At 30.0% G+C, this 14,381-nt stretch overlaps 1 protein-coding gene across 1 annotated transcript; it reads right to left on the bottom strand.

Moving 5' to 3' along the window:
- Window positions 1-488: 488 nt before the first annotated feature.
- LOC112717955 (agamous-like MADS-box protein AGL8) lies at window positions 489-14,255 on the bottom strand. The gene is made up of 7 exons (XM_072204316.1): window positions 14,250-14,255; window positions 14,114-14,157; window positions 8,655-8,754; window positions 8,522-8,563; window positions 3,026-3,067; window positions 2,826-2,926; window positions 489-625 (listed from the first exon to the last, which is right to left on the bottom strand). The coding sequence occupies exons 1-7, from the start codon at window positions 14,253-14,255 to the stop codon at window positions 619-621; spliced, it is 342 nt and encodes a 113-aa protein (XP_072060417.1). The 3' UTR covers window positions 489-618.
- Between the last annotated feature and the right edge of the window lie 126 nt (window positions 14,256-14,381).

The raw sequence follows: 14,381 nt of genomic DNA, 5'->3' as shown, positions 1-14,381 counted from the left end.
AGAAAAATCATAATGTTTTAAAGTAGTAAAGTCAGAAGTCATGGTATCTTTTTTTTCTTTCTAAATCATCTTATTGTTGGTGTGAATGAACGGAAACCAAACTAAGTGTTCACTCTAGTACTTTTACTAGGACAGTTCCTATACAAAAGATTTAGCAAGTAGTGTTAAATTAAACTTAAAGGTAGCAATTAATACTTTTATTTCATCTTTTGTTTTTTACATAGTGGATGTGTTCAGCACATAGAACAAATAAGGTAGAAATTTAGGTAGAAATTTAGGTGCAGTCAACTTTATATAAAGTTTATAATTAAGAACCGTTAGATAAAATTTTAGTCAAATCAGTTAAATTATTTAACAGCTCTCAATTATTAATTTTACGTAAATTTAACTGCACCTGAATTTTTACTCACATATATATATATATATATATATATATATATATATATATATATATATATATATATATATATATATATATATATTAACATGCCACTGATTTGTGAGGCAAAATGATGATGATAGAAGAGTAGAGAGATGGAGATAGTTTGAGTCGTTTGAGCTTCAGCCGCTTCCTCCTCCATTGATTTTCTTTCTTTATACCATTTTCATGCATCTTATCTATAATCTGACATATATATATATATATATATATATATATATATATATATAACAATGAATGAATCATATATAAGATATAATCACAATTGGACTTTTGTCCGCTATAATATTTCAATCATATTTAATGTTACACTAGAATTAGTTACTAAAATTAATTATCAATATTATTAGAATATGAATTACTACAAAAATTATATTTAGCAACTATTTATTTTATTTTTAGTGCAAATAAAAATAGTCTCTAATATAGTTATCATCAATTAAATATTAGTTGTTTTATATTTTATTGCTAAAAAATTTTAGCGATAATTATATAATTGCTGATAAATATTTTTTTAATAGTCGTAAAAAATATATAATTTTCACTATAACATATAATAATAATGACAACTATATAATTATCACAAAAACATAAATTATATATATATATATATATATATCACTACAATAATATAGATTATTTTTTAGGGTTATAATGTGTAAAAGAAAATTAAAATTTGTCAAAAAAATAAATTTTGACACTATTTTAACTATGAAAATATGTTAATAAAAGTTTTGTCAAAAATAGTATTTTTAACATATAAGCGATTGTGAAAAAAATTTAAATCTTATTTTGATAAATATTGGCTGTCAAAAATAATTTGTTAGAAAATTTTGAGAACATATTTTCTGTGATACTTATTAATTGTCAAAAATACTATTTATTTTGACACTTATTGACTATAAAATATTCTCAACAAAAAATTTTAACAAAGAATGAGATGTGATCTTGAAACTAAAGAATAAATTGAGATTTTGAAGATAAAGAATGAGTAGTATAATCCTGAACTGAGAGCAGTGTGATGTCAAAATTAACAGAGCCCAAAGAAAAAAAATAGTAGAGTAGATTGAAAACAAATGAGTGTCAAAATTGAGGAGTAATTTTCTACGGTCAAATTTCTCGTCAAGAAAATATAGAAAGTTTGACATTTGTGATATTTATCAAAAATATATATTAATTTTGACATTTAATTATGGTGTTAAAAAATAAAATGTCAAAATAACTCTATTTTCTTGTAGTGTATATATATATATATATAGTGGTATGTTATTGCTATTAAAAATTTACAATTAAAAATAATTTTTATTATAGTGATATATTAATATACAAAATACACATTAAAAATAAATTAAACTATATATAAATTTAAAAGTTACGAATATAAATACATAAAAAAAAATTTCTTTTACTAAACACAAAATAAGATGTTAATACAAGCACCACTTTAAAAAATTTTATCCAATCAAGCCAAGTTTTGTTATGACATCTTAATGTAAAAAGAAGTACGGTTGAACTCTTAAACTACTTCTCTTCACCAGTTTGCTAACTATATGGCCAAAAGAAGATATAACTTTCTTTGCTGGACATATATATTTGTAAGAGATAACATTTTTCAATCTAGATATCAAGCAACAGAATCTAGCAGCAAGGATTTCGGGTAGAAAAAGAGTATATACCAAACTAGCTAGAGCTATTTTTGCAAACTTTAACTTTTCTCAAGTATCAAAGTATTAAGGCTTAGTTGGTAAAGGTTTTATCTTTTAAAAATAATTTGTAAAAATTAATTTTTAAAATATAGTTTTTTAAAAGTTATAGTACCTATATTTGATAAATTAAATTAAAAATAATTTTTAATGAGTACATACAATAATAAATATTTTTAATAAAATAATTTTTAAAACTTAAAAATATTAAAATAAATATTAATATAAAAATTAATTTTAAATATTAATTAATATATGAAATTATATTAGATTTTTTTTAATTTTGATAAGCACAAATTATCTTTCAAAAGTTTTATTTTAGATGTTTTTAAAAAATTATTTTTTAAAAACTACAAATATAAACACATAATCTTTTTATTTATCAAACGTAAAATAAAAAATTTATACTCTTGAAAAACACAAATAACTTTCCAAAAACCTTTACCAAACGAAACTGAATATATAAACATGTATATATCCAAAAATGCGCAACCATGTCATAGTAGTCTCTTTTATTATTTCAGACTCATCCCAGAAAAAAATAAGGACAATGACTAAAAACAGAAATATTTGATAAAAAATTAATCAAAAATAATCTGAATTTATTTTATTTTATTTTATTTTTATTAATTTTTTGACAATTTTTTTTTATTCTAGCATTATTGTACGAAGAGAATAAATACCCGAGTGTTAAAGCAGAAAGTGATCTTTGGGGAGATTGCATTAGGGTTTGTTCTACCCAGCACTCTGGACCTTCAACCACCACTGTCTTCTTATCTTTAATCTATCCATGAATATAATAAGAAATTAAAACACAAATTAATTTTACATTCCTTTCTTGCATTGTCTATAATAAAAGGATTGAGTTCTAACTTCTATGTACCTCTTTTGTTAACGTGCTTTTGCGTTCCTGCAATGCCTTTGCCTGCCACATGATATATATGCAATCTTGAGAGTGGTGTCACAGAAAATTTTAGAAGGTTAGATTTAACAGTGTTTGTATAATTTTTTGGAGTGTTTGAGAATACTCTAGATGGTTCTGGAATGTTCTAGAATGTCCTAGAAGGTCCCGGAATACCCTAGAAGGTTCTAGAAGACTTTAGAAGATCATGGAATATTCTAGAAGAGTGTGGATTGATATAAAAGTATGAAGAGTTGTATGGAACAATCTAGAAGTATTTAGAAAGTAGTAGTAGGATAGATATTTATAAAGAAGGTTCTAGATGATTAATCTAGACCATTGATTAGATTTAATCCTAACCATCCATTGAGGAAGTGGATGGCTATAAATAGGAGGTAAGAGTTAGTGTGGGTGTGTGAATCATTTGTAACAAACACTTGAGCAATAAAGTGTTCTTTCCACCAAAGCTTCCTTTCTCTTGTGTTCTCTTGTGTTCTTAGCTTTCTTGCTAAGTATTGAGGGTTAGGCTGACTTGGTCTTAACTCAAGAGGTTGAGTAAGTCCGAGTGCCGGCACGGTAGCGTTGGAGTGTGTCCAAGGCCGTGACAACTTGGTATCAGAGCAAGGTTCGAGAGGGAGCACAAGTGGTTTGTGGGAATGGCTTCTAATATCACCATGGAGCATGTTGAGTCTCAAAGGGGAAGGGATGCTATTCCTTCTCAATGGGGAGGTAAGAAGGTCCGTTCTTCAAGTGAGCCTAGAGGTAAGGACTCTAACTTCCTAGAAGAGAGAGTTTCTATGTTAGAAAATGTTCTATCCTCTATGGATAAGCGCTTCCAAATGATAGAACATGACAAGGAAACCCTCGAGGCTCACGTGTTGGGAGAATTAGATGCTTTCAAAGAAAGCATGCTCCAAATTGAAGAGAAGCTTGAGAATTCCTTAAAACTATTTGAGGAAGTTCGAATTTGGTTCGAGGAGGCAAAATCTCGACCAACCATTATAAGGGAGACAACAAAGATTGATCTTCCCAAGGCAAAGGAGTTCAAGGGCGTAAGGGACGCTCGTGAGGTGGAGAACTTCCTATGGCAAATGAAAAGGTACTTCGAAGGCCAAGGGGTGGTCGAAGAAGCAATAAAGGTACGCACTGCAACTCTCTACCTTTCTGATAATGCTACTTTGTGGTGGAGGAGAAAGTGCGTAGATATGGAAAAAGGTACTTGCAACATAGTCACATGGGAAGATTTCAAAAGGGAATTGAAAAGACAATTCTTCCCTGAGAATGTGGTTTATGAAGCAAGGAAGAAGTTGAGGGAGTTGAAGCACAAGAGTACGATTAGCGACTACGTAAAGGAGTTTACTACTCTCACGCTTCAAATCCCCAACTTAGCATCAGAGGATTCATTGTTCTTCTTCATTGATGGACTCCAACCTTGGGCAAAGCAAGAACTACAAAGAAGGAATGTTAAGGATGTCGATGAGGCCATCGTGGTGGCCGAATCACTCACCGAGTATCATAGGGGAGACTCTAAACCTAAGTCTTCCTCCAAGCCTAGTTTTGCTAAAGGTAGGGGAGACAAGGGGAAGAGTTTCTCAACCAAGAAGGAAGGAAAATACTCTTCAAAGAAAGAGTACGAAGAAAAGAAGAAGGCTTTCGTGCCCAAAGGAGGATGCTTCGTGTGCAAGGGACCACACCAAATGAAGGATTGTCCCAAGCTAGGGACTTTGGCATCTATCGCTGAGGAACGAGAAGCTCAAACTCAAGTAATTGAGTGTGTTGGATCTATCCAACACATAAATGCTGTGAAGGCCAAAGAGGCAAGCACTGCAGAAAAGAAAGGCTTGATGTATGTCAAAGCCTTTATCAATGAAAAACCCGTCATGGCTATGATCGACACTGGTGCTACACACAACTTCATCACGCCTGATGAAGCAAAGAGGCTTGGGTTGAAGATCACCGGAAAAAATGGCTGGTTCAAACCCGTGAATACCAAGGGTGAACCCCTTAAGGGAGTAGCAAAAGGGGTTGAGATGACTCTTGGTTCTTGGAAGGGCCTTGTGGATTTCTCAGTAGCACCCATGGACGATTTTAAAATAGTCATCGGACTCGATTTGCAAAGGAAAGCAAATATAATACCTATGCCATACTACGACGTAGTATGTGTCATGGAGAAAGGGTCTCCATGCATGGTCCCTACAGTATCTAAAGTTGGAGGACCACCGATACTCTCTGCTATGCAACTCAAGAAAGGGTTCAAGAAGGGAGAGATTACATATTTGGCTCTATTACAAGAGGAGTCAACATCTGAAAGAGAAGACGTTCCTCCCAAAATCAAGGAAGTCCTTGAAGAAAATAAGGATGTGATGCCTTCCGAGTTGCCAAAACAACTACCACCTAGGAGGAAGGTGGACCACAAGATTGAATTAGAGTTAGGAGCAAAGCCGCCCGCCTCATCACCGTATAGAATGGCACCGCTAGAACTCGAGGAGTTGAAGAAGCAACTCAAGGATTTGCTAGATGCTGGGTTCATCCGTCCATCGAAGGCACCTTATGGCGCACCAGTCTTATTCCAAAAGAAGCATGATGGTTCATTGAGGCTATGCATCGACTATCGAGCACTTAACAAGGTAACCATCAAGAACAAATACCCCATTCCTTTGATAGCCGATTTGTTTGATCAACTTGGTAGAGCTAAGTGGTTCTCAAAGCTAGATTTGAGGTCAGGATATCACCAAGTGAGAATTGCCGATGGTGATGAACCTAAGACCACGTGTGTCACGAGGTATGGATCGTATGAGTGGTTGGTGATGCCTTTTGGCTACCTTGATGAACGAGATTTTTCGACCTTACCTTGATCGGTTTGTAGTGGTCTACTTGGATGACATTGTTGTCTATAGCAATACTTTGGAGGAACATGTAGAACACTTACGAACCGTGTTCAAGATCTTGCGAGAGAATAACCTATATGTGAAGAAGGAAAAGTGTTCCTTTGCAAGGGACGAAGTCCACTTCTTGGGACACATCATTAAAGATGGAACTCTCTGCATGGATCAAGGAAAAGTGAAGGCTATCAAAGAGTGGGAACCTCCAAACAAGGTATCCGAATTGAGGTCATTCCTTGGGTTGGCTAATTACTATCGGAGGTTTATCAAGGGATACTCCGCCAAGGCTGCACCATTAACTGATCTTCTCAAGAAGAACCACTCTTGGGAATGGTCAAAGGAGTGTCAAAAGGCTTTTGATGAGTTGAAGGCTGCTATCACAGAAGGACCAGTACTAGCACTACCCGACTACTCAAAGGTGTTTGAAGTCCACACTGATGCTTCTGACTACGCTATTGGAGGAGTTCTGATGCAAGAAGGACATTCTATTGCCTTTGAGAGTCGCAAGTTGAATGATACAGAGAGGCGATACACTGTCCAAGAGAAGGAGATGACCACGGTGGTGCATTGTCTGAGAACTTGGCGTCACTATTTGCTTGGTTCACACTTCATCGTCAAGACAGACAATGTGGCTACAAGCTACTTCCAAACTCAAAAGAAGTTAAGCCCCAAACAAGCTAGGTGGCAAGACTTCTTGGCTGAGTTTGATTTCGAATTCGAATACAAGTCAGGCAAGACTAATGTGGTAACAGATACGCTGAGTCGCAAGGCTGAGTTGGCGGCCATTTCTATGGTTGAAGGAGATATTGTGCATACCATCAAGGAAGGGTTGCATCACGATCCATTAGCCAAGAAGTTGGTGGAGTTGGCTAGAGAAGGTAAGACCAAAAGATTTTGGTTAGAAAACGACCTTCTCTACACAAAAGGGAGAAGACTATACATTCCTAAATGGAAAAATCCAAGAAGAAAATTAGTGAGAGAATGCCACGAAAACCAAGATGAACCAAGTAGAGGTGATTCGAGTCGTGCTCCGCCTGTGGTAATTAGATCATTTGATAAAGAAATCGAAGAGATCTTAACTAATCGCATCGTGCGACGAAGAGGGGTGCCACCAAGTATCCAATACTTGATCAAGTGGAAAGGGCTCCCGATAACCGAAGCTAGCTGGGAAACTCGCGAAGATCTGTGGCAATTCCAAGAACACCTAGAGCACTATCATGAACAGAACGCGACGAGGACGTCTGCGCATTAGGTGGGGGAGAATGTCACAGAAAATTTTAGAAGGTTAGATTTAACAGTGTTTGTATAGTTTTTTGGAGTGTTTGAGAATACTTTAGATGGTTCTGGAATGTTCTAGAATGTCCTAGAAGGTCCCGGAATACCCTAGAAGGTTCTAGAAGACTTTAGAAGATCATGGAATATTCTAGAAGAGTGTGGATTGATATAAAAGTATGAAGAGTTGTATGGAACAATCTAGAAGTATTTAGAAAGTAGTAGTAGGATATATATTTATAAAGAAGGTTCTAGATGATTAATCTAGACCATTGATTAGATTTAATCCTAACCATCCATTGAGGAAGTGGATGGCTATAAATAGGAGGTAAGAGTTAGTGTGGGTGTGTGAATCATTTGTAACAAACACTTGAGCAATAAAGTGTTCTTTCCACCAAAACTTCCTTTCTCTTGTGTTCTCTTGTGTTCTTAGCTTTCTTGCTAAGTATTGAGGGTTAGGCTGACTTGGTCTTAGCTCAAGAGGTTGAGTAAATCCGAGTGCCGGCATGGTAGCGTTGGAGTGTGGCCTTAGCGTTGGAGTGTGTCCAAGGCCGTGACAGTGGGGACACTAGATATATATTAATTTAATAAAAACATTATTATTTTCTCTCTTTATAGGTGTTTGCTTTGCTATGTTGATAAATTTATACATATCGATATATTTAAAATATAGACAAATAATAATTAATTATGTGAAATTTATTTTTTACATTAGTATTTAATTTTTTTAAAATATATATTATATCACCATTTTTATTGTAATATTTTTTTAATTAAATAAAAATAAAAAATATTTTTTATTTAATTTTATAAAAAATCTTAAATAATTTTACTTTATTCAATTAGATAAAAATACATTTTTAAATCAATTAAATTTTAGAATTTAACTAATCCTAATTTTATATTTTCACATAATTTAAATAATAAAACAAAAATAAATATGAAAAATAAAAAAAATTAAAATAAAATACTTTTTTTGTTATTTTTTAATGTATAAAAACTTTAAAAAAATAATTTTTTTACTTAAACTTTTTATTTGTAATATTTTATTAATGTTCTTAAAATATTAATAATATTACACGTAGAAATATTTTTATAATTAAATTTAATTAAATAAATTTAAATTTAATAAAAATCACTCACACACAACGTACGCACATACTCTTTTTCTTTTTTTATGTTTCTTCTTATTGACATAGTATATAAATTTTTTCACATAACACACAAATTTATTATATAACACAAAATTTACATATATAATATAAGTTTTTGTTGCAAATTTATTTATTCTAGGCATATAATCCACCCAATTGTACATTATTACCTTTTTATGCAGCAACGAGATGGATTCTTTCATATTATTGTTCTGCATAAAAATAATATATAAATCACAAGTCAATAATTGGACAATGGACATCATTCAAAATGTTAAATCAATCATTCTTTTTTAGGTTCACCTTTTTTACTCTGATACGCTTTAAAGATGCTTCAAGCTGATGCTCTAAATTCTGAAGCTCTCTCAGGCTCAATGAATCAAGATCATTTCCCGCCAAGTTCCTTCATGCATTCAAGATTATATAGCTAATAAGCCATTTATCATATTCATTCAATTTTCATAGAGCTGTTTTTGTTTTAAAACAATCTAACTTTCCATGTACAATAATCAACCTTTTCTAATTGAGGTTTGACTATGTCCACATTATATTAATCCTAGCTATTATAATTGGGTGGATGTATATAACTTCATCTTAAAAGTTAACCCCTGAATTAAGAATAATGCTTAAATTTTTAAAAAGAATATCAAAAAGCTTCTCTAGAATTGATTTGATGTATTCCACCGTCATGTTTAATGAGTTTTTTATAATTAAGAAAAAATTAGCTTTTTTGTGCTTTTTTTATTGGGAGAAATAAATAAATATATATAGAATAATAAACTTTTAGTTTATCAATATTAATTAATTCTTTTTTTATATAAAATTATTCTTTTAGTTCTTACGTTTTGGATGTTTTAAATTTTATTATTATAATGGTTTAAAATTTAGAATTTATAATTTAAAATTTAGTATTTAAAATTTTGATTTTAATCATTAGAATTTAAAATTTAGAATAACATGATATTTAAAAAAAAATTAGCTGATATTAGCTAAAACTAATGATTTTGTAGTTGAGATATTAAATTCTACACTCTCTTTTATTGATAATATTGATCCTTGAAACAACCTACTATTTGACCAAAAAATTAACTTTCATATAAATCAACTGATTTAATTTTTATTTGATTTTATATGGAAAAAATAATAGAATAAAGCTCTATATCCAAACAAAATACTTAACCAAATATAATTAAATTGTTATAACAACTTTTTAAATTACCTGCCTCCTTCTCTTTCTCTTTCTCTTTCTCTCTTTTTTTCTCCTTCTCCTCCTCCTCGTCTTTCTTCTTCTTACACAAGTTTTTCCTCTTCCTCCTTCTTCCCCAACGTTGCGTCTTCTTCTTTTTTTTTCCTTTTTTGTTGTCGTCATCACCAATAACACCAACATTTTACTAACATCTATATTAGTTCTGATTTTCTCTGATGCTATCATTAAATAATTTTAATTTATTTTTTAGTTTATTTAGGTTCATTTGTTTATTAATTGAGGTTTACTTGATACTACTGATAAGTATTGACCAAATTTTTTATTCTTTAAGTAATTTTTTAGCTGTTTGTTTAAATCTGAATCAAATTCAGTTCATTTATAAATTGAGTTAGATTCACTTGATACTACTTTTAAGTATTCACCAAATCTGTTATTCCTTAAGAAATTTGGTTCATCTCTTAGTTTAATTGAGTTCATTTGCATGTAGAAATAAATTGAAATATGCTTTAATGTTTATCACTTTTTATTCAAATTTGAACCGAATTCTGTTTATTTGTGAATTGAGTTAGGTTCACTTGATACTACTTTTAAGTATTTACCAAATCTGTTATTCTTTAAGAAATTTGGTTCATCTTTTAGTTTAATTGAGCTTATTTGCATGCAGAAATGAATTGAAATTTGCTTTTTTATTGATTGAATGTTTATCACTTTTTGTTCAAATCTGAACCGAAATTCGTTCATTTGTGAATTGAGTTAGGTTTACTTGATACTACTTTTAAGTATTCACCAAATCTGTTATTTGTTAAGAAATTTGGTTCATCGATCTTTTATAGTTTAATTGAGTTCATTTACATGCAGAAATGAAATGAAATGTGTTTTTCTTGCTAATTAAATGTTTATCACTTTTTATTTAAATCTAAAATGAATTCGATTCATTTGTAAATTGAGTTAGGTTCACTTGATCCTACTGTAAGTATTCACTATATCTGAACTAAATTCGGTTCATTTTTTTATCCAAATAAACTTCAATTAAAAGGAGAAAAAGAAAAATGGCAACAATAACAGCAACAATAACAGCAACAATAAAAGAATGACTATTGAGAAAAACACACGCGAAGAAGAAGTAATGTGAAAAAAAGAAGGAAGAAAGTGAAGAAGAAGAAGGAAGAACGTGAAGAAGAAGAATAAGGAATGCAAAGACAAAGAAAGAGAAAAACGAACAAGAAAAAAAAAGAACGTGAAAATAAAGACGAAGAAACGTTATTGAAATCGCATGTGTAATAAAAATAATTTTTATTAAATTTAGACCTACTTAATTAATTTAAATACAAAAATATTTAGATGTGTAGTTGGACTGAAAATAATAATCTATCCAACTCTTCAAAAACTTTTGTCGTATAAATTGCTTTAATTTATAGACTTGATTATAATGTCTAATTTCCTCCAAAAAAAAAAAAAGAACAAGGAACTAAAACGTCTATGGTCTTGATTCAACTTTGCTTTTTCAAGTCCTCTAGTACAGTCATGAACTAAAATCTAAACATTTTAGTTTTATCTTTAATTTAAATTTAGCTAATATTTATTTTTTGAACATTTACTAAACTATGTAATTTATTTTTATATTGAAAAATAATTAAAATGGTTTAAGTCTTCAATGAATTTATGGTTAACAAATAAAGAACATTATACATATTCTCTCCATTCTCAAATAAGTACGTAGTGTCTATTTTTAAACGTTTACTTAAGTTAAGAAAATAATTAAAATGTGTTAGAGTTATAAAAATTAAAATTAAAATTACAAAATTATCCTTTAGATTAATATAGTAGTAATTCTCTCCTTAATTACTTTATCCATTTATATATTATATCTCATCACTTATTTAATTTTAAGATTATTTAGAGTAAATAAAATAAGAAAAGTCTAGGGTCAACAACTTTATTAAATTTTGGTCAGCATGTAATTAGTAAAAGAAAAATGAATAATCTCACACTATTAGATGAAATCTCACACCATTAAAAACATTATTAATGGCTACTTGATGGCTACAAATCACAAAAGTTGCTGGCCCCTAGCACTCCTCATAATAGTCTCGATATACATCCAAATCTTTTTGACAACTAAGTTCAATTAAGTTGGTCCAAATCCAACAAAAACCACTACACCTAGCATGTACACTCGTGTGCTTCACTAATGCAAATACATCCTTCTTCTTCACATTCATTCTTCTTTTTTCGCGTTCCTCTTTCTTCTTCGCGTGTTTTCTCTCCATTGTCATTTTTTATTGCTTTTATTGTTGTTATGCATGCTTTTTCTTTTCTTTCTTTTCTTTTTAGTAATTTTGCAGCATTGATTTTCTTCTTTTTTTTAATTTTATTTCTCTTAAAAGAATAAAACAAGAAGAATTATAAGAAAATAAAATAAGAAGAAGAAGAAGCATCAGAAGATGAGAAGGAGGAAGAGGAAGAGTTTTGAATTATGTAGAACTTATCAGAATAAAAATACACCAAAATTCCTTAATAATAACACATAAATTTCTTAGTTTTTACACCTAAATTTTGCTACAAAGGTACAAAAATGTCTTCTTTAATGCTACATTTTTTTCTATTTCTTTTTTTTTTAGTTGAATAAATATAGGTTCATTCTCTTCCTAGTAATTTTACAACATTATGTGTTTCTTCTTCTTTATTTGATTTTTTTTATTTTTGTTCTTATTAATAGAGTAAAACAAGAAGAAACTTGAGAAGGTAAAATAAGAAGGAAAAGATGAATAAAAAAAGAAGATGATGATGATGAAAAAGAAGAAGAAGAAGTAGAAGATGAAAAGGAGAAAGAGAAAGAGTTTTGAATTATGCAGAACTTATTAAAAAAATACACCGAAATTTTTTAAAAATAATATATAAATTTCTTAAATTTTATACCAAAATTTTGCTACAAAAGACAAAAATATTTTTTTAATGCTCTATTTTTTTCTTCTTTTTTCTTTATTTCTTTCTTTTTTTTTCTATTATACATATAAGAAAAAAAAATGACGATGATGATAATAATGATAATGGAGGAGGAGCAAGTGGAGGAGAAAAAAGAAGGAGGAGCAAGTGGAGGAGAAAAAAGAAGGAGGAGATCGAAGAAATTTAAATGAGAAAAAAAAGAGAAGAAGATGGAAGTGGTGGTAGTAACCATGACGATAATGAAAGAGAAAAATGATGAAAAAGGAGGAGATGAAGAAGACAACGATGAAGAAAATATAAAGAATGAAGAGAACACAGAGAAGAAAGAGAATGTAGTTATATATTTTCGCGCATTAACTCAAAAATTTGTTAGAAGTAGTGGTGCGTAGAAATGAATTAGGTTATAGTAATTTAGTTGGACTTAATTGATTAAATAAATTGGATGTTAAACTTTATTGATAAAATAATACTTATTATATTTGATTTCTTAATTAATTGAACACTTATTTGTGGAAAAGTAAAATTTTAAAAGTGAATACCTTTATATGAAAACAAAAAGAGTAACTCTTTTTGACGACAAGTAATCATCTATTTACAAGTATCCTTAGTCAAATCTTTATTTTTATAACTACATAACATGCTCTTACATTTAAGGGTTTTGCTAACATTTGTTTTAAAAATGTTTGTTAAAAAAAAGTGCCATTAAAGAAAAAAATGAATTGCAAAATTTTCGAGCATAACCAATTTTAAAGAGTTTGAAATCATTTCGAAATCTTCGCCATTTAGCATTCTTCATGCTTTAAATAGGCAAAACCCTATTCTTAATTACTTGGCAATTGGCATAACACATAATAATGTTTGACGGACCAAAAAAATAAAAAATAAAAACAATCTAAATATATTTTATTTAGTATTTATTAGTTATTATTAGTAGATATCTTGCTTTGTTTGTGCTTGTTATAATTGTTATTTATTTACTGCAGTTAATTAATTAGCATTATTTGAAAAGGAATCTTTTGCTGTTAGGTTTAATTAGTGGTTTATTAGTTTGTTAGGCTCATACGTGTATATGTATATATTCTATCCCAAATTAATAGAGATGCAGCAGAAAATCATTTTTCAGTACCAATTCTAGTTCTAATAATTATCGTATCAATTAACATAAATGCTAATTAAATAAAACAAATTTATCTTTTTTTTATTTCTCTAACATTATCGATAAAGAAAAAATATAAGTAAATAATGAGAATACTAAATAATATAAACAATAAATATATTGAATGTTCAATTTAATAGGTATGCAGATAATTATGTTCATTGTTTTTAATTGGATAATTATTTCTTTTAATTCGATTTATTCATGTACAGTTAATAATAATTGGACGTTCAATTTACTAGGTGTGCAGATAATTATCCTAATGTTAAAGTTTATGAGATAATTTAAGATAGAGTATTTTTTACTTTATTGAATCAATTTTAGAATCTATTGTTCACATTATTTACAAAAATTATTGTCTATCTAACAAAACCGATCAAATAAATAACATTCGTCACATAACAACCAAAGTGTAACAATGGCGCTTATTATTACCAGGTATCACACCCATACCTTGTATTTCTCTCTAAGGCTTCAACTTTGCTCCTGAGTTTCCACTACAAGAGAGGCGTTACATGGCGGCAGTTTTTTTCTCTATTAGCGGCGGTTTTAAACCGCCGCAAAATCAAATTTCAGCGGTTTATTAGACCGCCATGGATATTGGCGCCGGGAGATGATTTCGTGGCGGTTTTCAACAACCGCTGGTATAACTGCCGCTGTATCAGTATTTTGCGGCAACTAATTTAGCGGCAGTTTTAAACCACCGCGATATACAGGTATT

Source organism: Arachis hypogaea, chromosome 10 (genome assembly GCF_003086295.3).
Source record: "Arachis hypogaea cultivar Tifrunner chromosome 10, arahy.Tifrunner.gnm2.J5K5, whole genome shotgun sequence".
In the NCBI taxonomy this organism is placed as follows: domain Eukaryota; kingdom Viridiplantae; phylum Streptophyta; class Magnoliopsida; order Fabales; family Fabaceae; genus Arachis; species Arachis hypogaea.
The sequence above is the reverse complement of the archived record's forward strand: the minus strand, read 5'-3'. Positions and strand labels throughout refer to the sequence as shown.